General features: G+C 54.9%; 11 protein-coding genes across 11 annotated transcripts; 8 read left to right on the top strand and 3 right to left on the bottom strand.

Moving 5' to 3' along the window:
- Window positions 1-235: 235 nt before the first annotated feature.
- Window positions 236-1,466, top strand: BO66DRAFT_409174 (alpha/beta fold hydrolase; the record flags this gene model as incomplete). Its single annotated transcript, XM_025649161.1, has 3 exons — window positions 236-486; window positions 555-757; window positions 814-1,466. The coding sequence occupies 3 exons, from the start codon at window positions 236-238 to the stop codon at window positions 1,464-1,466; spliced, it is 1,107 nt and encodes a 368-aa protein (XP_025506763.1).
- A 116-nt stretch (window positions 1,467-1,582) lies between these two features.
- On the top strand, window positions 1,583-3,106 carry BO66DRAFT_251107 (NADH:flavin oxidoreductase/NADH oxidase). The gene has a single exon (XM_025642958.1). It carries the CDS (start codon window positions 1,698-1,700, stop codon window positions 3,015-3,017), a length of 1,320 nt encoding a protein of 439 aa, XP_025506762.1. The 5' UTR covers window positions 1,583-1,697; the 3' UTR covers window positions 3,018-3,106.
- A 163-nt stretch (window positions 3,107-3,269) lies between these two features.
- Window positions 3,270-4,470, top strand: BO66DRAFT_389521 (peroxiredoxin family protein). Its single transcript, XM_025646811.1, has 5 exons — window positions 3,270-3,417; window positions 3,477-3,589; window positions 3,666-3,829; window positions 3,876-4,013; window positions 4,073-4,470. Exons 1-5 carry the CDS (start codon window positions 3,371-3,373, stop codon window positions 4,106-4,108), a joined length of 498 nt encoding a protein of 165 aa, XP_025506761.1. The 5' UTR covers window positions 3,270-3,370; the 3' UTR covers window positions 4,109-4,470.
- Window positions 4,471-5,030: 560 nt separating this feature from the next.
- On the top strand, window positions 5,031-5,861 carry BO66DRAFT_316178 (type 1 glutamine amidotransferase domain-containing protein; the record flags this gene model as incomplete). The annotated part of the gene is made up of 3 exons (XM_025643494.1): window positions 5,031-5,108; window positions 5,176-5,413; window positions 5,470-5,861. The coding sequence occupies 3 exons, from the start codon at window positions 5,031-5,033 to the stop codon at window positions 5,859-5,861; spliced, it is 708 nt and encodes a 235-aa protein (XP_025506760.1).
- A 611-nt stretch (window positions 5,862-6,472) lies between these two features.
- BO66DRAFT_316369 (putative solid-state culture specific protein) lies at window positions 6,473-7,876 on the top strand (the record flags this gene model as incomplete). The annotated part of the gene is made up of 1 exon (XM_025643509.1): window positions 6,473-7,876. One exon carries the CDS (start codon window positions 6,473-6,475, stop codon window positions 7,874-7,876), a length of 1,404 nt encoding a protein of 467 aa, XP_025506759.1.
- BO66DRAFT_469162 (CIA30 family protein) lies at window positions 7,806-8,927 on the bottom strand (the record flags this gene model as incomplete). Its single annotated transcript, XM_025652707.1, has 3 exons — window positions 7,806-8,242; window positions 8,335-8,808; window positions 8,887-8,927. 3 exons carry the CDS (start codon window positions 8,925-8,927, stop codon window positions 7,999-8,001), a joined length of 759 nt encoding a protein of 252 aa, XP_025506758.1. The 3' UTR covers window positions 7,806-7,998.
- Window positions 8,928-9,855: 928 nt separating this feature from the next.
- Window positions 9,856-10,461, top strand: BO66DRAFT_469161 (uncharacterized protein). Its single transcript, XM_025652706.1, has 2 exons — window positions 9,856-10,140; window positions 10,204-10,461. Exons 1-2 carry the CDS (start codon window positions 10,091-10,093, stop codon window positions 10,385-10,387), a joined length of 234 nt encoding a protein of 77 aa, XP_025506757.1. The 5' UTR covers window positions 9,856-10,090; the 3' UTR covers window positions 10,388-10,461.
- A 133-nt stretch (window positions 10,462-10,594) lies between these two features.
- Window positions 10,595-11,923, bottom strand: BO66DRAFT_469160 (aldo/keto reductase family protein; the record flags this gene model as incomplete). Its single annotated transcript, XM_025652705.1, has 2 exons — window positions 11,604-11,923; window positions 10,595-11,544 (listed from the first exon to the last, which is right to left on the bottom strand). The coding sequence occupies exons 1-2, from the start codon at window positions 11,659-11,661 to the stop codon at window positions 10,595-10,597; spliced, it is 1,008 nt and encodes a 335-aa protein (XP_025506756.1). The 5' UTR covers window positions 11,662-11,923.
- A 2,316-nt stretch (window positions 11,924-14,239) lies between these two features.
- BO66DRAFT_435829 (OPT superfamily oligopeptide transporter) lies at window positions 14,240-17,226 on the top strand (the record flags this gene model as incomplete). Its single annotated transcript, XM_025650880.1, has 13 exons — window positions 14,240-14,426; window positions 14,499-14,555; window positions 14,610-14,686; window positions 14,740-14,898; window positions 14,959-15,089; window positions 15,138-15,420; window positions 15,471-15,646; window positions 15,704-16,310; window positions 16,359-16,431; window positions 16,482-16,663; window positions 16,713-16,830; window positions 16,883-16,969; window positions 17,033-17,226. The coding sequence occupies 13 exons, from the start codon at window positions 14,240-14,242 to the stop codon at window positions 17,224-17,226; spliced, it is 2,331 nt and encodes a 776-aa protein (XP_025506755.1).
- A 912-nt stretch (window positions 17,227-18,138) lies between these two features.
- On the top strand, window positions 18,139-20,249 carry BO66DRAFT_418422 (MFS transporter; the record flags this gene model as incomplete). Its single annotated transcript, XM_025649742.1, has 4 exons — window positions 18,139-18,609; window positions 18,690-19,679; window positions 19,783-19,914; window positions 19,982-20,249. Exons 1-4 carry the CDS (start codon window positions 18,278-18,280, stop codon window positions 20,247-20,249), a joined length of 1,722 nt encoding a protein of 573 aa, XP_025506754.1. The 5' UTR covers window positions 18,139-18,277.
- A 424-nt stretch (window positions 20,250-20,673) lies between these two features.
- BO66DRAFT_250914 (fungal specific transcription factor domain-containing protein) lies at window positions 20,674-23,345 on the bottom strand. Its single transcript, XM_025642957.1, has one exon. It carries the CDS (start codon window positions 23,201-23,203, stop codon window positions 20,996-20,998), a length of 2,208 nt encoding a protein of 735 aa, XP_025506753.1. The 5' UTR covers window positions 23,204-23,345; the 3' UTR covers window positions 20,674-20,995.
- Between the last annotated feature and the right edge of the window lie 280 nt (window positions 23,346-23,625).

Below are 23,625 nucleotides of genomic sequence, written 5' to 3'. Positions count from 1 at the left end.
GTGTGATTCAGTGAAACTCGTCAAGACGCTGATGCCTAGATACCCGAGCGAATGAGGCGCCGCATGTTATACGAGTCAGCTTTAACCTAACCTGGGAAAAGGTCTTCTTTGTCCGAATCCTTCCTCCTGAATATGAAAATGCTTTCCTGCTCGCTGCAGGCAGCCTCATGCTGTTTTCTTCTTGCCCTCACATCAATGTTTGCAAACATCTCTACTGTATAAATATATATCTTCCATGGCAGACACTCCAGAGTTGTTCGAATTCACCGCGCAGAGACGCTTCCATCAGCGGTTCATTCTCCCCGCGACAGCAGATCATGGCCCGTTGGCTGTGACATATGCTGATGTTGGGCCGCGTCAGCACGAAGACGGAGCTCCGGTACCTACGATTTTAGCCGTTCCTGGTATGGCAGGGAGCCGACTATGGCTTTATCACAAAGACCACTTAGCAAATGTGATCGGAGCCAGAATACTATCCATCGATCGGTAAGTGGCTCGCTCGTATTCATCATTTATTCCGAATCGGATGCAAGTCAAGTTACTAAGAATAACAGCCCGGGGCTGGGCGGATCAACGCCTGTTCCAATCGAGAAGCGAGTCTCTGTCTGGCTAGAAACTGTGACAGCGCTGTTGGACTATCTGTCAATCTCGCATGTGGTGCCTGTTTCGCACAGTGCGGGCACCATTTACCTGTTGAATTTGCTTGTGCACAAGAGAGATTTGCTATGGCCTCAGACACCAATCGCAATGCTTCTCGGTGAGTGGCAGTGACTACGATAGCACCTCATACGACTTCGCTAACGGATCGGTCAGCACCCTGGGTCGAGCCCAAGCATTCCGATGTGTTGTCCATGCAGATGGCTCAGATGCTTCCTAAGGCGGTGCTTAATCAGTGGAACAAGCTTATTGGATTCACCTTGACTAAGGCAACACCTGCTTTTGGTGCCAGTTCAGGCATCCTGACGAATATGTCTTCCAGCTTACCCGGAATAGGCAAGAGCCTTGATCCCGAAGAAGCTGACGATTGTCTTACCACATACGGAATGCCTGTAGAAGCTGTGGAGAAGCTAGAGAAGATCACCATGGAGTACATGTTTACCGAAAGCTCCACCGGCATCAATGATGAGGCGATGATCTGTCTGAAGAAAGGGCCGCTGGGGCTGTGGGGGGCTTGTGAGGATCTCCCGGCTTATGTCCGGCAATTGGGGCAGTTGGAACAGGATCACAAGCAGCATCATCCACAAGAGGCGCCCCTGCGTTTGAAAGCTATTTTTGCGGACAAAGATAGTATGATCGGCTCCAAAGGGCAGCAGTACTTTGTACAGTGCTTTACGCGTGCCGAATTGGGCGGTGGTGTGGCTTTCGAATCCGTGGTAATGCCGGGGACCGACCACGATTCTATTTGGTCAACGCGGACAGGAGTGTTGGAGAAACTCATGTGGGACATCAAGGAAATCGCGCAGTAAATGCCGCAGGAAATCATGAGAGTTTCTCGTGTCTCAAAGAGTGCCCTGCGATAACATCAATTAATAATGCATCCGTGCTCACGGCATTTGTCAGCAGCTCCTTCGACACTTCTCTGACGCCATCTTGTAAAGCTTGCTGGGTGCAAATATAAGAACCTTCCCATTGTCCAAGCCTACCATGATATTCGATTCACTTACCAGATTGAACTGTTTGTGCCTGCCAAAGCCATCATGAGCCCCTCTACTCTCGTGGTCAAAGCCGACCACCTTCCCTACTACACTCCCGCCAATAATGCCGGCGCTGCCGTTCAACCCCGCGATGCCGCCACGCCGACCCTCTTCCGCCCGTTGACGATCCGCGACGTGACCCTCAAGAACCGTGTCGTGGTTTCGCCCATGTGCATGTATTCCGCTGAACCCGATCTGTCCTCTCCTCTTGTTGGCGCCCTAACCGATTATCACGTCGCCCACCTGGGCCATTTCGCCCTCAAAGGCGCCGGTCTAGTTTTCGTTGAAGCGAGCGCCGTGCAACCGAACGGTCGCATTTCCCCTAATGATGTCGGATTGTGGGACACAGCCCCGGAGTCGGAGCAAGTCAAGGCTCTCGAGCGGGTTGTACGCTTCTGCCACGCTCAGGGCGCCAAGGTCGCGGTGCAATTGGCCCACGCCGGACGCAAGGCCAGCACGACGGCTCCTTGGTTAGCCACGAAGGCCGGGAAGCCAACCTTGAAGTCGGACGAGGACGCATTCGGATGGCCTTCTGATATTGTCGGGCCATCAGGTGGGAAGGAACATATCTGGGACGGCACAGGCGAGGGATACTGGACGCCACGGGCACTGAGCACCGAGGAGATTGACGAGGTGGTCAAGGCCTTTGCCAGAAGCGCTGAGGCGGCCGTCCGAGCTGGTGTGGATGTCATTGAAATTCACGCAGCGCATGGGTATCTTCTCAATCAATTCCTGAGTCCGGTTACCAATAAGCGGACGGACAGGTATGGTGGGAGCTTCGAGAATCGCACCCGACTTCTGCGGGAGGTCGCGAGGGCTATTCGAGCGGCGATTCCCAGCGGCACCCCACTGTTTGTGCGTGTGAGCGCGGTCGAGTGGCTGGATGGAAAGGCTGTGGCGGCCGAGTCCGGCTCTTGGGATCTCGACAGCACGGTTCGCTTGGTTGCGGACCTGCCGGAACTCGGAGTTGATCTAGTGGATGTCAGCTCTGGTGGTAACCACAAGGACCAGAACATTCACATGAGCAACAAGAATTATCAGATTGACCTGGCAGGTCATATTCGCAAAGCAATTCAGGAAGCTGGGGCATCGACGCTTGTGGGCAGCGTTGGATACATCACGGACGCAGAGCAGGCGAAGGAGATTGTGGAAGGAGCGGAAGAGGCTCGCGCAGCGGAGGCCACCCTGTCTGGATCATTCCCACGCGCTGATCTGGTGTTTTTGGCCCGCCAGTTCCTGCGTGAACCGGAGTGGGTGATCAACGCTGCAAAGACGCTGGGAGTCCCGGTTGAAAAACCGGTCCAGTTTGGACGGGCCCTGTAGGGGGGCTAGAAGTGGGGTCATGAGAAACGATCTGATTGTTGTAAATAGATTTGTATGTTCTGAATAGATTTTGATCTGTTTCATTTTCCAGAGTTGAGTATCTGAGCTGAAGTATCTCAGAGGCAGGCAGGATGCGGGATGCGGACGGAAAGCGCCGAGGTCCTCGCGCTTGACCGCATCGGAGTGACGAGCTGCATAACAAGTAAGTTAACAACTCATCAACCGCCACTGATTCATCGATGTGTTCGCTCCCTTAAGAACGCCAACCCCGCACTTTCTCCTCGTCCTTCCCCCTCGTTTTCAATTGACTTTTGCCCAACAATCAACAACAATCAAATCCGTCTAACATCACCATGGCCCTGAAACCCGGAGACTCGTTCCCCTCTGACGTTGTGTTCCAGTGCGTCTTTAATTGCCAGGGTAAAGCGATGAATATTTACTGAGAATCTGTTTGTATAGGTACATCCCCTGGACCGAGGAGAGCGGCGAGATCACCTCCTGCGGAATTCCCATCAACTACAACGCCTCGAAAGAATGGGCCGATAAGAAAGTCGTGCTCTTCGCCGTGCCTGGTGCGTTCTAATTTACCCCATGTTTTTTCTCTCTAAGTGGAACAATGCGTACTAAGATGCGGATCCAAATCCATAGGAGCCTTCACCCCCACCTGCTCCATCAATCACGTTCCGGGGTACATCCAGAATCTTCCGCGGCTGAGAGAGAAGGGAGTGGAGGTGGTCGCTGTCATTGCCTCCAATGATCCATTTGTGATGAGTGCTTGGGGCAAGGCCAATAACATCAAGGGCGATGATATCGTATGTTGTTCAACCGAGTCTCCTGCTTCCCATCTGACGAGCCTAGCTCTTCCTCTCCGACCCCGATGCCAAGTTCGCCAACTCCATCGGCTGGGCGAACGGCGGCCGCACCGGCCGATTCGCGATCATCATTGACCACGGAAAGGTGACTTACGCACAGATTGAGACAGAGAAGGGAGTCAAGGTAAGACACCGGCTTGCATTCACCGGCTCTGTTTCAGGGGTTGCTAATCTTCAACATAGGTTTCTGGTGCAGACGCTGTGTTGGCTCATCTGTGAGGATAGTGAAGTGGGTAAAGCAAGTGAAGAAAGCTATAGAGAACAATTTCGTGCCTATCTTGTGTGTTCGTGTCTGAGAATTGAATCCCAGCGGTCGTGCTTTTGTAGTTCTGTAATCCCGAAGAGAACAATGCGTCGACCGCCATCTCCAGCTGGTTCAAAGCTTATACAATCGACTCTCGAATCTTCCACAGTCCTTTGCGGGTGATCCGGGGCAATCAACCACGGCATTGATGATGACTCCTGTGGACCAGGTCTACGACTCACGGACATGAAACAGTTCGTCGATTGGAAGCTATCAAGCGAGCATTGCCCAGCATGTATTAACCTGATTAGTTTCGGATCTCGGGCCAGCTCAGTCCTGAAGCTTATCTATAGTTAGTACTAGGTAGAGAGTACTTGTATCTTCTCCGCTGCTTGTAAATCCTTCCGAATAGCTTGTTTCAGTCTCCTTTTCGTCCGTAGCTTTGTCAACGCCCTGAACTTGCTCGAAAGTTGGGGTCTTCTTACAGCGTAGCGTGGGATGGGTGGGTCCACCCCATGCGGTGTAAGCAGCTTGCATGAAACCCCGGATTTAAGACCATTTCTCGGGAATACTGGACGATCTGCATCCAATCATGATATGGAAGCCCCTCTGGAAGCCCAGAGAAAGCAGTGGCATGTTTTATTGTGTAAGGAAAAAGAGGTGAGGGAATCCACCCGGGCTAGAATCCCACCGATAGCTCAAGAACCGACTAATCAGTTTTGAGGAAAGTCTCCTGTGCCCCGCCCGTTCCCGTTTTGTGCTGCTGAATAATCATGGTCGAGCTCTTGATGTCATCCATTTCTGCGACTGCAACATCTATATAAACCTCAAAGAAAGAGGCATTGATCGAGTGCAACGATATATAGTCAACTTCACATCGATCATACACTATTCATCATGGCTCCCAAGGTTCTCGTTGTCCTCACCTCTCAGGACCACCTCCCTGCTAACAACCACCCCACTGGTTGGTACCTGGTGAGGACCCCGCGATCCGCACGAAAGATCAATCTCTGTGACGATGAGCGACTGACACTGTCAATAGCCCGAGTTCGCTCACCCCTGGGAAGTTCTCCATGAGAAGGCCGAGCTGGTCATCGCCTCCCCCAAGGGTGGCAAGGCCCCTCTCGACCCCAGCTCCGTGAAGATGTTCGAGAGCGACCCCTCCTCGACCAAGTTCCTGAAGGAGCAGGAGGCTCTCTGGACCAACACCGTCAAGTTGTCCGATGTCGCCTCCAAGGTCTCCGAGTTCGACGCCATCTTCTACGTCGGCGGTCACGGACGTAAGTCTCTTTGTCACCCCAGCCTGTCGATTGAGAATGGTACTGATCCCCGCTAGCGATGTACGATCTGCACGGCGACAAGACGTCCCTGGCTCTGATCCAGGAGTTCGCTGCTGCTAAGAAGCCCGTCGCTGCCGTCTGCCACGGTCCTGCTGTGCTGATTAACGCGACCACCCCCTCCGGCGAGCCTCTTCTTGCTGGCGCGGAGGTCACCGGTTTCTCCAACACTGAGGAGGACCAGGTCGGCCTCAGCCCCATCATGCCTTTCATGCTGGAGACGGAGCTGAACCGCGTCTCCGGCGGCAAGTACGTCAAGGCTGATGAGCCCTGGGGCGAGAAGGTTGTCGTCTCTCAGGTCGCTGGTCTGGGTGGTGCTGTCATCACTGGCCAGAACCCGGCCAGTGCCACTGGTGTCGGAAAGGCAATCCTCAATGCTCTGGGATTGTGATTGATGCGATGTGTGAAATGATACCTAAATATGCCGGCCTGATAAATCTAATTAGTGATTAATCGATATCTTTGTTCACGAGGGTTGTTTACTTTTGATCTGAGACATAGATTGCCGCGGAGAGGTGCTTGACTGATCCATAAAACCCCAGTACTCAACACCACCGCTTCCCGCAGGATGCGATAACGACTCGAAACGCTGGGGCTGAGACACGTTGCCTGTACCTTACCTTTCCATATCCTCTGGTACTATCTCACTCAACGAACTTCAGAAGCAGAAATCTCAGTGATGAGTCTTTCATACTTTCTCCTAAAGCAGGCTGTGTCAGTCTACATGCCGAGAAACAATGAGGTAACATGTCATCTTGGCTAGGATCGTTCCATAGAAGATAGATCGGAACACATACGCCGACGGAATCAGGCAACGGTCGACCTTTCCTTCATGACGCCAATTGACGTCTATAAATTGATAGTATGGCTAGACAGAATCTACACCTGAAGCCTTCCTGGGTGTAAATCTGTCAAATTGCGAGAGTCACTCTTAAGTACGATCATTGACCCTTGACGACTAGATCTACATCTTAGACATTATCCATCATGAGTGCCACCGACATGACCATAATCCTAGACACCACACTCGACGACCTCTACTCGCTGGACAGCGACGAACCTCATGGGGTGGTGACTGCGTACCCACACCCCAGCCAGCCCTCGCGGGCGATGCCTCACCCCTTCTCGTCCGAGCACTTCCTGTACGGCATCACCTTCCCCAACACCACCGCCCCGAACGCGACGCAAAACATCCTGGAGCGCGGCATCGCGCAGCGCTACTCCTTCATCGCCGGCCGCGCGCCCGTCATTCTGTTCGACTCGCTCCCCGCAGCCACCGACGCGGAAAGCCAGAACAAGCCAGAACAACCCCCGTCCCCAGCCATCGCCGATATCCTCACCCTCCACGCCCAGCTGCACCCGACCCAACGACCAAAGCTACAGTTCCCCCGCAACGCCTCCGCAATCGCCCCCCTCCCGCCCAACACACAGATCGCCATCATCGTCCCGCAAGACGAACTGGCCCACCTCCCGCACATCCTCCCCCCAGAGACCCACTACCACCTCCTCAGCAAACGGTGGCTCGCACTCTCCTCCCTCCCGACGCCGACCTCCATCATCATCGACCCCACCACCCCCCAAACAGCGGACCACCCCGCGGCCATCGAAGCAGAAATCACCCGCATGCTCCGCCCCATCCAGACGTACCCCTCCCTACCCTTCGTCATCAAAGTCTCCGTCGCCGCCTCCGGCCGCGGCACGTTTCTAATCCGCTCCGAACCCGACAGATCGGACGCCTGCATCCGCCTCCGCGCCATCCTACACACCTCCTTCCCGCACGTCACGCCGCAGAACGCCCACCTCCACCCCCTGACCCTCATCCTCCAGCCCTTCGTGGCGGGCGAGGCCCACGGCATCTCCTTCTTCCTCACGCAGACGGGCAGGGCGATCTTCCACGCGGCCTCGCGGCAGCAGTTCAACGCCCAGGGCCAGTGGTGCGGCGGGTGGGTGTCGTTCCCTGCGCAGCGTCGGCTCAAGGAGCGGTACTGGGGGGTTGTCGTCGCTTTGGCGGAGAGTTTACATGCGGAGGGGTATTACGGGCCGGTTGGGGCGGATGTGATGACCGAGGAGAATGGGGGGCGACACGTGATCGTGGATGTGAATCCGCGGGTGACGGGGTCGTATCATCTGGGGTTGTTGCGGGGGCATTTTGTGGGAAGGGGTTTGATGGAGGTGGCGGTCTTGTCGCCTGTGTATGTTGTTGGGGATAGAAGCGGGTGGGTGCAGAGGTTTGCAAGGGAGATAGAGGATGGGAGGATGATTGTTACGGCTTGGGTGCAGGGGGTGGAGGGGGGGAGGAGTTATGTAGCTGTTACGGTGGGTGGGGAGGATGAGAGACGGTTGAAGAGGCTGGTTGGGGAGGTGGAGGCTTTTGTTCGGGAGGGTGAGTCGGTGGTTGGAGAGTGAGAGTATGTACAGCAGTGTACTGTATGCTTGGGGAGGTAGATAGATAAGGTAATCGCATCCATAGTGTTGTTTTTTTCTATTTTAGCTTCACCCGACCTTCGTCTTGATGGAACTAAAGAATACTAGATCCCACAGCAGAACATCGCCCTCAAGCGATCCCAAGGCCGTGAGCTACTCATCCATTGCGCCTGGAGACTCAGCGCCTCCCCCTCCCTTTCCTCACCCCACTTCTCATTATACTCCTCATCCACCGCACAAGTAGTCGCAGACACATCATCCTTATACCTCATCTCCTCCTTGGGGGCCTCAAACCCCCGAATCGACTCCACCACCAACTCAAACTCCCCCTCCTGCTCTCCAAAGAAACTATAAATCACAACCATCAGCACAAATCCCTTCCCCCAAAGCAAGACACCCCCCCCCCCAAGTTTCAAGGAGAAAAGAAAAAAAAAACTCACCTCCTCACCATAATCCCCACCCTCCTCACCCTCTCCAAATCCAACGGCTTGACCCCATCCCTCACCTCCCTCCCACGGTACGTCGGCCGAAACGCCTTCCACGCGAACCGCAACCTCCCACCCCCTTCCGGCACGGTGAAGTCCACCTCCCACGACAGCGAGCTCCGCTCCCGCCCGTCCGGCCGATTCGGCAGGATCTCATCCTTCAGCGTGAGGGTGTAGCGCTTGTCGTCGGCGCGGGGGACATGCACCTCTAGCCCCGAAAACCGGGAGAGGTCCCATTCTTTGGTCGTGGTGGTCGTGCGTTGGGAGGCGAAGCCGGCGCCGCCCAGGGTGTGGATGTCGAGGGTGCCGTGGAAGCGGGCTGTGGTCTTTTCGTCGGAGGAGGAAGAAGGCGTGATGGTCAGGTAGGAGTGGGAGGCGCCGCCGCGGACGCGGTCGTCGGAGGAGGTCCAGTCTTCGGGGGTCCAGGGGCTGTTTTTGGGTGGGTTAGTGGGTTAGTGGCTTGGTGGAGGTGGAGGTGATTGAGGGGGGTGTTTGGTCGGGACTTACTTGGGGCCTCCGAAGAGGTAGGTTGATGTTGTGGGTGACATTTTTAGGGATGTGTGTGTGTAGTTCTGAGAAAGAAACAAGGGGAATTGGGCTGCGCGGGGTAAGAATGAGAAAGAAAGGTAGGTGGTTTTTTTTGTGGATGTTGTTGATTCCAGTTCAAGAATCGCGGCAATCGGGATCGGTGGGTTTTTCGGCATGGATGACGTCGGGATTGCGGAGCGCCCCCGATTGCGGAGCTCGGTTGGGTTTAGCTTCGGTAAATGGGGATGGTCCCTTTTACATTTTCCATGATGGCGAGTGGCCAGAATTGAGCTTGTTTTTGTCTATCACGAAGAACAGCTCTGCCGTGGCTGTTTCGTGGGAATGGAGCCGTGGAGGACCGGGGAACGTCGATCTGGCCCAGTCTAGATCTTCGAGCTTGGACTTTGTCAATCTTCCGCAGGTCGCGAGACTTTGCCTGCGTGTCTTTCATGCAATACTCGGGTATTGGTTATAGGTATGCACCAATTTGATCTGTCAGGTTAATCTTGGTCCAAGAGTCTTAATTCACGACCGTCGTTGGCCCAGAAAATATTGCGCACTCGAGAGCATCAGGCTTAGAGTCGATGGCCTGAAGTTCTCGATCTCTGGAATCTAACATAATCGCACTCAATGTAATGTTCTACAGTGAAAACGCGGCAATGATATCTACGTGTAGTTCACGAACAGAAATGATGGGTGGATAAATGAGCGCGTAGAAGACTGGCTCGATCAATTCTCTGTGATTGTACTGTATGGGGCAGACCCAAAGCGAAGATCGAGTATCTTATCGGCTCAAGCTTATCGGGTCATGCCATGACAACGCCTGGAAGAAGCAGTTTGGTTGAGATCTGGACACGCATGACCACCACCCTCGCCACTCGAATCAGCCAAATCCACAGGGCTCATGTCAACGTCTTCCTGACGCAAAAAAATGCATCCCATGGTACTCCGTAGCCACATGTGTTCTGTATATCCGGCGGAACGAAACATATCCGACGGATATACGCGTAGTACTTGACGTCATGTGTATGTAGTCTCAACCACAGCATATATCAACAATTGAGTCCTCTCGTCGATTGTGGTAGGAGGCTATTGCATTCAATCATATCTCCTGAAAGCAAGCACTCTAAAACCAGAATCATCCACCACCACCACCAAACCCCGTTCCACAGCAATCGTCATCATGGTTGCACACTCCGGAGGCATCACGAACGGCCACCCTGGCTCAGTTCGGTAAGTCATACTATGTTTGTCATCGACAGTGCATGTAATGCAGACACTCATAACTTCATGTAGTTCCCGAAATCTCGCCCTCTTCAGTATCTTCGGCATGATTGCCGGCGCCGCTCTCGTCTTCCGCGCCCAGTCCCCCAGCAAGGATGAGAAGCTGGTCTCAAACAAAGAATTCCAGACGAAGGTTGGAGGGCACCCGGGAGAGGACCGAGTGGGACGGGCACCGAGCCATCAGCCCAAGAACTGATCTGAAGGGTTACTATGAATGTTATGATTATTGAGATGTGACTATACTGTACCTGTACATAAAACGAGTGGCTGGGCTATATCGCATGGAATATCATTGTTGATGAAGTCTCTCTGTTTCAACATGATGAGCAATACGTCCTCCAGTTTAAAGTGTGCTGTACAGCGCTACCTCGACGCTTCATGAACATAAACGCCGTTCTCAAAATCAGTGCCAATAGTTAGGCGCAACCCCCCGAATCAACCCCCAGGCCTCCTCCAGCACCTCGACCACCTCCTCCGGCAACGGCTCCTTCTCCAGATCCGCCAGATTCTCCTCCAGATGCCGGACACTACTGGCCCCAACGATGATCGCATCCCCCAGCTCCGCCCGCAACTCGGAATGATACTTCAGCCACCGCAGCGCCACCTCCGCCACCGTCAACCCCAACCGCGCACACACCTCCTGGATCCTCTCCAGGGCATCAAAGTACGTATCGTTCCAGTACCGCCCGCGCGCCACCGCGCCCTGGACGATCGCCGGATCGAAGCGCGACCCGGCCTCGAACTCGGTCTGGTGGCGCGCGTACCGGCCCGTCAGGAACCCGCCGGCCAGCGGCTGGAACGCGTACAGCGCGAGGCCGTACTTCCGGAGACAGGGGAGGAGCTCGGGCTCCACGCGGCGCTGCAGCGCGTGGTACACCCCCTGGTAGACCGTGGGGCGGATCCAGCCGTGGCGGATGCAGAGCTCGCAGATCTGCGCCACCTCCCAGGCCATGAAGTTGCTGAGGCCGAAGCGCGCGAAGCGGCCCTCCGCGTGGAGGCGGTGCACCTCGCGCAGGGTCTCCGCGAACGGCACGCGCCGGTCCGGCCCGTGCAGGTAGAACAGGTCGACCTGCGCGGCGTCGAGCGCGCCCAGGCTGTCCTGCAGCCCCCGCCGCACGTCCGCAGCCGTGTGCGTGTACGTCTCCACCCCCGGGACCTGGCTGCTCGCGTTGGGGTACAGCTTCGTGGCCACGGTCAGGCCGCGCGACTGCCAGGCTAGCGCGGCGAGCATTTCCTCGGACGACCCGTGGCCGTAGAGTCGCGCGGTGTCGATCTCGCGGTGGTGGTGTCTTTGGAAGGTGTCGAGGATGGTGGATGCGGTTGCGTTGTCGGAGACGCGCGCACCCAGGGTGTCTATCTCTCGCTTAGGGTCGTGCTTCGGTCAGTGGAGGGGGGGTGTGGTGGATGCGTACTGGGCTTGCCAAATGTCATGGCGCCGAAGACGATCTTGAGGTCGGTGTTGTTGGCCATTGCTGCTGTTGGATTTCGGCTGTGTTGGTGAATGTGAGATTGTACTCACTTTGTGTTGTCGAGCTGAGAAATGATTCCTGGGGCTGACGCACTGCTTATATGCATCTTCATAGACGATGCTCTTTGTCTCCTCGTGTCAGCCTGGAGGTTATTCCCGTAGGAGATAAGTCATGACAGCTAACTCCGGCTGCCAAGCCCAACGCTTAAAGTGCTGAACGGTGTCCACTGCAATAACTTAGATGAAGGCGATTTCCAATACGAGCCGTGGCTGAGACTTGCTACGTCATCTCGCCAAATTCAAGCCCATCGTTATGTTCGTCTCACCTGCAGCTGCGGATATTTCCGCAACCGTCAAGACCAAGCCGAACAGCCGAGCAATCAACAGATGCTTGACTCGACGGGGCGGGGCGATTGGCAGTATGTCAGAATCTCGAGATAGAGATTGTTTCTAGTTCTCTCGTGCGACCCGAGATGAAACCCGTGCAAGCGACATGCAGGTCTCCGAGCTATAGCCGTCGGTGTCCCCGGCGTGCGCCAATCTTATGTCCGAGTTAATCTCCGGAGGTGAAAATGGAACAGACCTGTAGAATATTCTGTTATAAGGCTATTGATCGACATTCTTTGTTCTGAGCTTACTTCCAGTCTTCCAGGACCCTGCAGAATGCCTCGTTGAGCTAGAGTGGGTATGCGTCGGAATTGGTGGCATTGCTAGTTCCATGCCAGCATATGCAGCTGTGAACGTATGCGTGGTGCTACCACTGCACGCACCAGGCTCTCTGTGACTGCATACACTACGTCCTCATAAATGAAATAGAGCCGTCTGTGATATGTGGACTGGCGTAAGACACTCTTTTGTGACTGACGGGGGAAAATATGATCTGAGCTTCTGTGTTGCTTCGAAATGTGTACAACAAATACCTACGTATATATACTCAGTATGTGGGTCGGTTTGCCGTACAATCTCTGGCCTAAACATATAGATGATAGCATCCTCACCACGGCAGACTAGGTTAGAACAATACACAAAAGATTGAACCAGCCTGATAGTTGCATTTCTTTGTCATTGATGCAGGCTCCAGCTTCGAGGCTCTTCTTCCGGATTCAAGTCAGACTATGCATGGATATCAACCGAGGCTCGAATAGGCCGATCCCGGAGTTCCGGGCTCCGATCGCCGGACAGGCGGTACGGGAAAAATACCAAGCGGCTGCCTGCAACTCTCAGTCAGGCTGAGTGTGTGTGTGGTGAAGATAGCCTAAACGCGAATCATGGCCTCTGAGTTTGAGATAAATACGGTGTAATTGTTAGGGGAGTGCGGTGATTACTTATGCTTATTATGGGGTGGTCCGGAGAGATTGGCCCGAGCCTTCAGCCTGGCTCGCTGATTGGTGTCTCTCGCCGGCCCGGTCGAAGCTCTGATTTTAGCTCGGTTTGTTGTGGAGGCACCGATTTCTCGTCCGGTCTATTCACCACCTTCCGGGCTGAGTCCTTCTCCTAGCACGCCATTTGGAGGCGTGAGAAACAATCAGCAACACTTGGACTGACTTTCATAGGGCAGACAAGTTCTTGCAACGCAAAGTGCGCCCCAAATGACGTTTGACCCTCGATGCATGAAGCATGCCTTGTCCCTTCGTCGATGGCCACCATCATCTGACATCTGTGAACTATCGTTTTCCAATTGAGGCCGCTGTCGCCCACCCCTTCACTCTTTCGAGCTCGGGGAATTCCGAGCGGGGTATGACAAGCCGTGCCTCGCGGGCTGGCCACGAGCTTATCTGTTGCCACGACGGCTGCCGCTGGACTGCACCACCACTCTTGGCAAGCGGAAAGACCTTCCACTCTCCGTGTCAATGCTTGTTGTCTCCTCTTCCTCCGTACGTGGGGTAGATGGTTGATGGCTGCAGGGTGGCCTGACGGCAACTAGCATAGTTGACTCCGCTTTGGATGGCGTGCGACTCTCGTGGTTCGTCGTGCTATCAGCTCCAGTTGTTGAGAATCGAACTAAAATACGCAAGCAAAACCGCCAGCCAGGCCCGGATGCAATGAGCAGCGTTACCCACCTGCTGTCGGTTCTGATACCTTTCTTGCCCGGCCAATCACGAAAAGAGCGATATCAGAGTGTCGTTGACTATCTTGACCTTGGCTGGCAAGCTAGATAAGCCCTCCAGACGGTGCGGTCTCAATATCTGCTCTGTCGCAGTTGGAAAGAGGTGAATGAGAACAGACTTGAGGATGACCTTTCCCTGCGTCGAAGCAAGAAGTAAGGGTTGCATGAGTACCTAGTAGGTAAGGAGTAAGACCTCTGGGCTATGGCAGGGAATGTCTAGGGCGGATGGTGTGCTTTTAGGCGTTGTTGCCATATCGGGTGGGTCTATCGTAAGCCAGCATCTGCAGACGCCCTCCAACTATTGCAGCCCCCCTGCTCCCCTCCTTCTCTGTATCGCTGCTGCACGATACACCCGCGGTGGCGATCAGATATCGAATCCATCTTTTTCACTATAAATGCCTGACGGTCGGCTCGGTCGCATACTGTCGCCCCTCGCTTCAGATTCATCGTTGTGACACTCCAAACTCCCCACCATGGCTTCGGAAGTCGGTGCCACCGGCAAGCCCAAAGACGAGATTGAGACACACTTGGCAGGAGTAGACGCTGATGGGAGTAGCTTGGAGCGCAACGAGGAGAAGGAGGAGGTGAACGTTGCCGAGATCCGAGAAGTCACTGCAGTTGAGGCCTTTACATGGAATGTTGATGGCGATCAATCACCTTGTAAGTGATTTAGATGGGCGCGGTTCGTTTGACCAATGCATTGCACATACTGATCGCTCAAACACTGCGCAGTCCCCGAAGTAGCTGCTTGTGTGCCCAATACGGATGATCCTAATACGCCATGCAACAGTCAGTACATCAAAGCTCTCGAGTTGGCTTTGGGCCTCTGCTAACACTCTGTAGCGGTGCGCGCCTGGGTGCTGACCACAGTGTTTGTCATGATTTTCGCGGCCGTCAATCAATTCTTCAGTCTCCGTTATGTGCGTCAAGCTGGCTCCTTTCTGCGCATGGGGGTAAATGCTGACAAGACTAGCCCTCGCTCACTCTCCAATATGTCGTGGCTCAGCTGTTGGTCTATCCGGTTGGAAGAGCATGGGAGAAGCTCCCGAGGTGGAGGGTACCCCTGGGCAGATTTACGTTCGACATCAATCCCGGGAAGTTTAGCATCAAGGAGCATGCTCTAATCACTATCGTGAGTTGCTGGCGCGATCCACTACCTGTGCTATAAGCCCATCTGACTTGACATCAATAGTGTGTCAACATTAGTGCCAGCACGGCATATGCTTCGGGCTCTCTTGTAGCCATCACGATGCCCCAGTACTGGAATCGTGATTTTGGAGCAGGCTTCGCCTTCATCTACCTCCTGACATCCCAGATGCTAGGGTAAGATCTGCCCCCGTCGCTGGTAATGACCCTGTCTAACCAAATCAGCTTCGGGCTGGCTGGGCTTGCGCGTCGCTGGCTCGTCTATCCAGCTGCACTCATCTGGCCGTCATCGTTGTCGTCGACGGTGCTGTTCCGAGCACTCCATGAACCGGAAAGTCGCGCAACAGTCAACGGCTGGAAGATGAGCCGTTATCGCTTCTTTGCCTATTTTACTGCCATCGGCTTTGTGATCTATTGGTTCCCAGACTACATCTGGACCAGTCTGAGCACGTTCGCCTTTGCCACCTGGATTGCCCCAAAGAACCAGAAGGTCAACACCATCTTTGGGGTAAGTGTTCCTTCAATCCTTTTTGGTGGGGTTGGGACTGACATGTGCAGATGAATTCTGGCCTGGGATTGATTCCAATTAGTCTCGACTGGACTCAGATCAATTATGCAGGATACCCCCTCATGACCCCCTTCTATATCACCTGCAATGCATTTGCGGTGGTGGTCTTCTTTTATCTCTTCCTCTCGCCGATTCTGTACTACACGAATGTCTGGAACAGTGCATAGTGAGTCGAGTCATGGTCTACCAAATTATGAGTACTTTCTAATTTCCTTTTGCGCAGCCTGCCTCTGCTTTCCTCTTCCACCTTCGACAACACCGGAAGCTCCTACAATGTTTCTCGAGTTGTCGACGAAAACCTGGACTTTGTGCTCAGCAAGTACGAACAGTACTCACCCATGTATATCTCCATGTCCTACTCGCTCACCTACGGCCTCTCGTTCGCCGCTGTGACGGCCGTCGTGGTGCACACCTATCTGTACAATGGCTCGGAGATCTGGGCCAAATTCAAGAACTCTCGCCACGGCGGTGAGGATATCCATCGGCGGCTCATGCATGCTTATCGGGAGGTGCCTGATCTTTGGTATGGGATTCTGTTCGTTGTCACGGCCGGACTGGGCATCTTCACCGTCAAGTATTGGGAAACCGGCCTGCCCGTGTGGGGCTTCATCGTCGTGTGCTGCGGCATGTGCGTCTTCTTGATTGTGCCCGAGGGGATCCTCGAGGGGACCACCAACCAGCGTGTCTTCCTGAACATCATCACCGAGCTGATTGCGGGATATGCTTGGCCCGGAAAGCCGATCGCGAACATGATGGTCAAGTGCTATGGGTATAACTCGGTCAAGCATGGAATGGATTTTGCGCAGGACCTGAAGTTGGGACAATATATGGTGGGTGTCCAACATGTTTGTTTGAAGGATCGACTCTAACTGGCGCAGAAAATCCCGCCGCGGGTCCTCTTCTTCGCCCAGATCTACTCCAGCATCTTAGCCACCATGACTCAGACCGGCGGTATGTTCTCTCCACCAGTTCAGGTGACACCCCAAGCTGACACTCGCTAGTCTTTCGCTGGATGATGGGCAACATCACGGGGCTGTGTGACCCAAAGAACTCGCAGAAGTTCACCTGTGCTGGTGCTAAGGTAATGTATAACGCCTCGTTGATCTGGGGAACCATCGGCCCGCAACGCATGTTCCAGTCGGGGCAGGTGTACAACGCGCTTATGTACTTCTTCCTCATCGGAGTAAGTCCTCCCCCATCCCCCGTGTCGATGGACCTAACGTTATGTTTAGCCTGTGGTGACCTTAGCTGTGTGGCTAGTCTACCGCCGCTACCCCAACAGCTGGGTTAAGTACATCAACGTGCCCATCTTCTTCAATGGAGCGGGCAACATCCCGCCTGCCAACACCAGTCTGTGCCCATCCTTGCTTTTCTCTGGTGTAAACATGCTGACACCCCGCAGCGCAATATTCTCTCTGGTTCATCTTCGGATACGTGTTCATGCACCTCATCCGCAAACGGGCCTTCCTGTGGTGGAAGAAGTACAACTGTGAGTTGGGGGAAGTCGTCCCACGTCGAAGAATGGACATCGCGCTAATCACATGACGGACAGATCTGCTGCAGGCGGCCATGGACACGGGCACGGCGATTGCGACCATTATCATCTTCTTTGCGCTGACTTATAACGGGATCACGCTGAGCTGGTGGGGAAACAACGTTGGGTCGGACACGGATGATACCAATTCGGTGCCGTGGTTGACGGTCCCGACCGGGGGCCACTTCGGCAAGGGCCCCGGCGAGTTTTAGGGCCGCGCCGTGGGCCAGACTGGCATGCGTGTATAATGGAGCTGGCCGTAGGTGGCCGCAAAACATGACAATGGCACGCGGTCATTGACTTGATAGTAATGAAATCATATCATATGCCCTGATAGTTAACGTTATTCCCTGTGATGTCAGCCAGATGGTGTAGACATGCATGACGAAATCGAAATGGTCCTGCAAATCTGCAATCTATCCTCAATGATGCCTCGAAAGATCTAGACAAGACGCAACCGCACGGCCGACAGGTGATGTAAGAGAAAACAACAGCGAGGATAACCGCGCATGCAGTGCATTCCGCGTGGCCCCTAATTCTCCCGAGGAGAAATTCTGCTGCCCCGACCGACAGCTGCAACGTTGGTCTCTTATCTCTGGGTCTGGGTCTCGGGACTGTACTGTACAATCAGATTCTTTTACGGAGTAGACTACACTCCAGGGACCACCGGTATAGATCAAATTTCTTGCACAACTAGCGTCGTCGCGGATATCCGCGGTTGCCGTCGGGGTCAGCCACAGTGCCGCGCGGGTGTGCCTGACCCGAGCCACATTCCCGTGACTACCCGTCGCGTACCTTCCGGGTTAAGATTGGTGATTGGACAATGGCGGAACAAGCTCCTTCGGAGATGTGGCTGGAGGTAGTAAGACATCCAGGCCCAGCGGAAAGAGATGGAGCACAATAAGTGAAAAGTACGAACCAGTTTCTCGGCCCGCGACAACATTACTTGCCCTGGTGGTTTGGTGTGAGACTGAGCACTGATAGACTATCTATCGGCAATTCGGAATTCGATCATGGCACCACGGGGCGGAGGCCAGTGGAAAAAATTTGTCGTCGTTAGTCTAGAGATGATGGATAAAAGTGGAAACACACATTGCCAGACAAGTGGGTTGATAGGTTGGAGGGTTGCGGAGTACTCCGTAATGAGTAGATATATCAATCCGGGCCTGCCTGAGCTGTCCTCTTTCTTTCTCTCTGGTTCAGTGTGATAGACATCAATCCCATACATACACTCCGGAGACCGGCATCGATCATCCACTCGCCATGGAGCACCACGATGATCATGAAAAGTACTTCTCCGAGACGACGCCCGTGGACAGCACCAGTGATGATTACTCGTCTTCCTTCGACGAGCCCCGGCACCCGGACGATGAGCACCACCCGGACTCGTTGGAGTTGGCCCGCATCAACACCTATCGACTGCAGCAGAAGGCGACGGTAGGGTCGACGCGACCCCCCGTGCCCCGGGAGGAATGGCTGCCCATGGGCGCGGGCAAGGAGTATCCGCCGCTGCTACCGGACCCGGAGACGTATGTGGTCGAATTCGACGGCGCACAGGATCCCCTGCATCCGTATAACTGGTCCATCCTGCGGAGGTATGCATGCCCAGCAAACCTTCCCCCGTCAGCAAACCCTCATGAATGTCCCAATCACTAACGCCTTCCCAACCCCACAGATCCATCCTCGTCGCCATCCTCTGCTACTCGACCTTCGCCGCCTCCTTCACCAGCGCCATCTTCTCGGCGGCGTCGACGGGCGTGAGCCGGGAATTCTCGATCAGCACGGAGGTCAGCACGCTCGGGGTGACGCTGTACGTGCTGGGGTTCGCGGCGGGGCCGACGATCTGGGCGCCGGCGTCGGAGCTGATCGGGCGGCGGTGGCCGCTGGCGCTGGGCTTGTTCGGGTGCGGGATCTTCACGGTCGCGTCGGCGACGGGCAAGGACGTGCAGACGATCATGCTGTGCCGGTTCTTCGGGGGCCTGTTCGCGGCGAGCCCGATCTCGATCGTGCCGGCGGTGTTTGCGGATCTGTTCAACCACGCGCAGCGCGGCATCGTCATGTCCATCTTCTGCATGGCGGTGTTCGTCGGGCCCTTCGCCTCCCCCTTTGTCGGCGGGTTCATCGCCAGCGACGGCCGCCTCGGCTGGCGCTGGACCCTGTACCTGCCGGCCATCATGGTCTTCGCCGGGTTCGTGCTGGTCGCGCTGTTCCTGGACGAGACCTACGCCCCCGTCATCCTCGTCCGCAAGGCCGCCCGCCTGCGCCGCCAGACCCGCAACTGGGGCATCCACGCCAAGCAGGACGAGGTCGAGGTCGACGTCCACGAGCTCGTCCGCAACAACTTCACCCGCCCGCTGACCATGCTGGCCACCGAGCCCATCCTGCTGCTGATCTCCTTGTACATCAGCTTCATCTACGGGCTGATCTATGCCCTGCTCGGCGCCTACCCCGTCATCTTCCAGGGGGTGTACGGGATGAGTGCCGGGGTCGGGGGTCTGGCGTTTGTCGGGTTGATTCTGGGCGAGTTGCTCGGCGGCGTCTTTGTGCTGTTCCTGCAGGGCGATTATAAGCGCAAGCTGGCCGCGAATGGGGACCGCCCCGTGCCGGAGTGGCGGTTGCCCGCTGCGATTGTCGGCGCGGTAGCCTTTGCTGGGGGCATGTTTTGGTATGTTCCTTTCTCCCCCTTGGAGTTCATGTATAGCACTGCACTATACTTCCTGCCCTATTCTTCCCCCGCATTTTTGCTAATATTGGTCGTGGTGATATAGGCTCGGCTGGACCGGCTGCAACCCCCACATCCACTACCTCGTCCCCATGGCCTCCGGCGTGCTCACGGGCTTCGGCATCTTTTGCATCTTCTTGCAATGCTTCAACTACATTGTCGACTGTTATCCAACTTTGTACGTCCCCCACCCTCCTCTACCTTGACCTTCCCAGAAAAGCAATGTGTACTAACGAGAAAAATAGGGCAGCATCCACCATCGCCGCCAACACCATCCTCCGCTCCGCCGTCGGGTGTGCCTTCCCGCTCTTCTCGCGGCAGCTGATGCAGAACCTGGGCGTGCAGTGGGCGGGCACCCTGCTCGGGTGCATTGCCACGGTGCTCATTCCGATCCCCGTGGTGTTCTGGCGATATGGGCCGTGGTTGCGGAGTCGGAGTGCGCTGGCGGCGTCGCCGGTGGTTGGGGTGGAGAAGGGGGAGGAGGAGGAGGGGAAGGGGGTGATGATGGTCTGATTTGAGGATGTTCTGACCCCGTGGGCGTAGAGGATGAGGTTGTACTTGCGGAGTGTGCTGTGAGTGATGTATGGTTTGACGAGATACCCTTGCATTTTTCATCTTAGCGCTTTTAGATACTGTATGTGATGTCTGATGACCAAAACAATTGAAAATCGATATTCAATTCCATTTCAACACGTTCCATTTGTCTTGCAAATACGACACGGATGACTCCAGCGATACGCAACCTGTTGCGTATTCTTGGACAGAGGTTGCTTTGCGCTCTCGTACGAGGATAAATGTGTTCGGTAGAGGCGAGGGAGGTGGCCATTAGTACCGAGTACTAACCTTGTCGTTATCAAGGAAATCACACTAAACGCCCCGCACGAGGAATAGGGGACCTGGTTTGCAGGAGTCAACGTCGCAAAATCTGGCCCAGCTGGCCTCAATCTTGTTCACTGAGCTCATCGCCTTTCTCGTGACATCGTACATGTACACTTGGAGGCCAAGCATCGTACTTAGCGAACAGTGTCGCTTTTGAAGAGATATACTGGGGGCGACGGCGGATGAATTTATCCCCACAAAGTACGCGGCAGCCTTGCGGGAACAATAAGAGCAAGCTTTCAAAGATAGCGCATTCCTCACAACGTGTTGAGATAGATGTAGCTTCGTTCTTTTCGAATCAGGCGGCACAAGTCAGTCCACAGTAAGACCAAGACTGCTCAGGATAAGAACGCCCTCTATTCTGAGTACCTTTCTCATCCTCAACCCCCGGGAAACTGGTGGTAATTGACGAATGACTGAAACCAGTTCCCGGATGTATCGTGGAGAACACTGCTGAAAAGGTCCTGGTCGAGAAGAAAAGGAGACGTCAGCAGAGGCGCCATCTGCACTTCCGCATGCGACACGGGGTCCACCGACATAATTGGGTCAGTAGAATTATCCTGCGCCTCTTGCGCGGTGGCGGCCGAACGGGGCTCGTTCGTATATGTGGTCGAGCGTGGTCCGCTAGGTCTCTGAGAATGTTCCCTTTGCTGTCGCTGCAGCAATAGGAGAATATTGGCAGTCGGAATATCCCCCTCCCGTTCCATTGTCTCCAGGCCCGCGAGACGCTGCATGTTCTCTTCCAGGGAGAGCACGACCTCATCCGGAGGGCACATCTCGTGCCCCAGGTCCAGGCTGAGCTGTCGGTAGAGTTGACACAGCGTCAGCAAAGTCCGATACCAGCCCGTGGCTAGGCCCCAGACCTTGCAGGCACGGCCGAGCCAGCCATAGGCCCAGACCAGCTGGTCAGACAAAGACTTCCCGTCCGGCGCCTTCTCGATGCGTGTCCCTTGGGTCGCGTCCTGCGTCGTGCAGAGTATCCAGGTCGCGGCGCTAAAGACACAGAAGCAGGTGAAGGGGGTTTGAAATTCGATACAACGCTGCTCGAGCTCCTGCATGATCGTGATGATATTTGCCGCGGCGGCAGACGTGGTTTGGTAGCATCTTTCCCACCATCCGTCTGGGGCGTCCTCTGAGGGCAGTGCCGGGCCGCCAGGGTCCGTAGCCGCGCGGTTGACGATCGGCAGCGCAAACGGAAGATATTCCCGATGCAGAAAGATAACACTCAGATAGTAGATGAGGTTCAGGATGGCGAAGCGCTCCCCCTCTCCACGGGATATGTACACACAAAAGTTCACCCCGGCGCCCGAGTACACCAATTGCGGATGCTGTGACCCACGCCAGTCATTTAAAGCGGCTAAGCTGCGCGCGGCGAAAGAGGAGCTCTTCCATGGCGGTTCCTTGGAAGCAAGCGAGTCGCGCTTGCGGCCACCCGCCGACACCCACGCCGAGATTCTGTGCCATATAGAGAAGCCTTGAATTATCAGAAGCAGGGAACTGTCGCACCCCAACCGGTCTATAGAGAATGCCTGGAAGCGATAGTCCTCCTCTTCGGGGTCCCATATATCCAGAAATAGCTCACGTGCGACCACTGGCCTACCCTCAAATGCGAAGTCATCTTCCCCCAACGGTAAAGGGACTTCACTGACACTCATCGAATGGCTGGAAGCATGACACTTTCCACACCCGATCATAGCATCCACCAAGTAGCAGGCCCAAACGGTTCGACGCGCTTCCTCCAGGCGAAATTTCTGCGCCGCTGAGACATCCTTTTCCGAGAGAGTTTGATTCGCCGCATGGACTCCATGCGCAATGCGAGAAGCCATCCCGTTGTAGATCCACGCACGGGAGCCCTCGCCCTCGCCCCAGTCATAGAGACATAGCATGACCAGTGCCTGGCATGAATAGAGATCCATAGTTTGCGCACTGTATTGCATGATATGCTGCCGGACGTAGTCAGCGAAGGTTTTGGAGGCTCTAGCTGCACCGCCATGCTGTCTGAGCACCTCCGGGAGAAATCGAGCAGTCACAGCCAGGATGGCACATAGTAACAGATCAGGTATCCGATGCTGATCCAGGTCAAGGACAAAGCTGGGCTGGTGAAAGAAGTTGAATTCCGGGAACTGGCGGATGAAAGTATGGAACGCACGCTCGACGATTTCTTTGCTCAACCCGGTCAAAGGAGTCTGGCCCCTCGATGCTTCGTTGCAATGCGACTCGGGCGCGCTGTCTTCCGGCATACGATACTGCTGGAAGCCGAGAAGAGAGGGAGGATGGCGTTGGCTGAGGTGACGCCGGGAAGCCTCGTGAGTATCCGACAAGAGGTCTGCCCGAGACGGATCGACTCCCAGGTTATCAGGAATACGAGCACCGCTGTCCTCCCGGGGACGGGCAGAGACGCGCACCCGATTTGATGCATGCTTGGGTTTTGTTAGAACACATTCGCGTCCGCGATGCAGTGTGCAAGCTCGACAGGGTGGCGAGCCGTTGTGATGGCATTTGACCTTCGCACTCCTGGACCAATGCTCATAGTCAGCGCCAAAGTCGAGAGCCAGAATGAAGAGCTGCGGTGCCACTTCATCTGTCATACTAGAAGCCAGATTCCTGATTCATATAGGCATCAAGCTCACCGACACCAATGACACGCAAGTGTGGATCTCATGATCTGGAATGTTTGTGGTGAGTGTAGATCTCCATCAGCAGCAAAAGGTGGGTGGGGGAAGGGGGAAGAGGAAGGGGGAAGGGGGAAGAGGAAGGGGGAAGCGGGAAGGAGAACTGGATCAAAAAGAAACAAGATGTCATTCCCGAAAGCCGAATCTCTATCGCATATCACATGACATCCATACCACGACTCACATTCAATGATGGTTTGGATGGATAAGCTGCTTTTAGATACCTCTAGAGAGTAATTCTAGAGACAAATGTCTAAATTATGCCGAGATACTTCAGATAGAGGTAGATCCGTGCTTGTGGGTGTGTCTCAAGCAATTGCGCCACCAAGAGGATCGTC

The sequence above is a fragment of the Aspergillus aculeatinus genome, assembly GCF_003184765.1.
Source record: "Aspergillus aculeatinus CBS 121060 unplaced genomic scaffold BO66scaffold_9, whole genome shotgun sequence".
NCBI classification, from domain to species: Eukaryota; Fungi; Ascomycota; class Eurotiomycetes; order Eurotiales; family Aspergillaceae; genus Aspergillus; species Aspergillus aculeatinus.
Note: the sequence above shows the minus strand (reverse complement) of the source record. Positions and strands in the feature narration are given on the sequence as shown.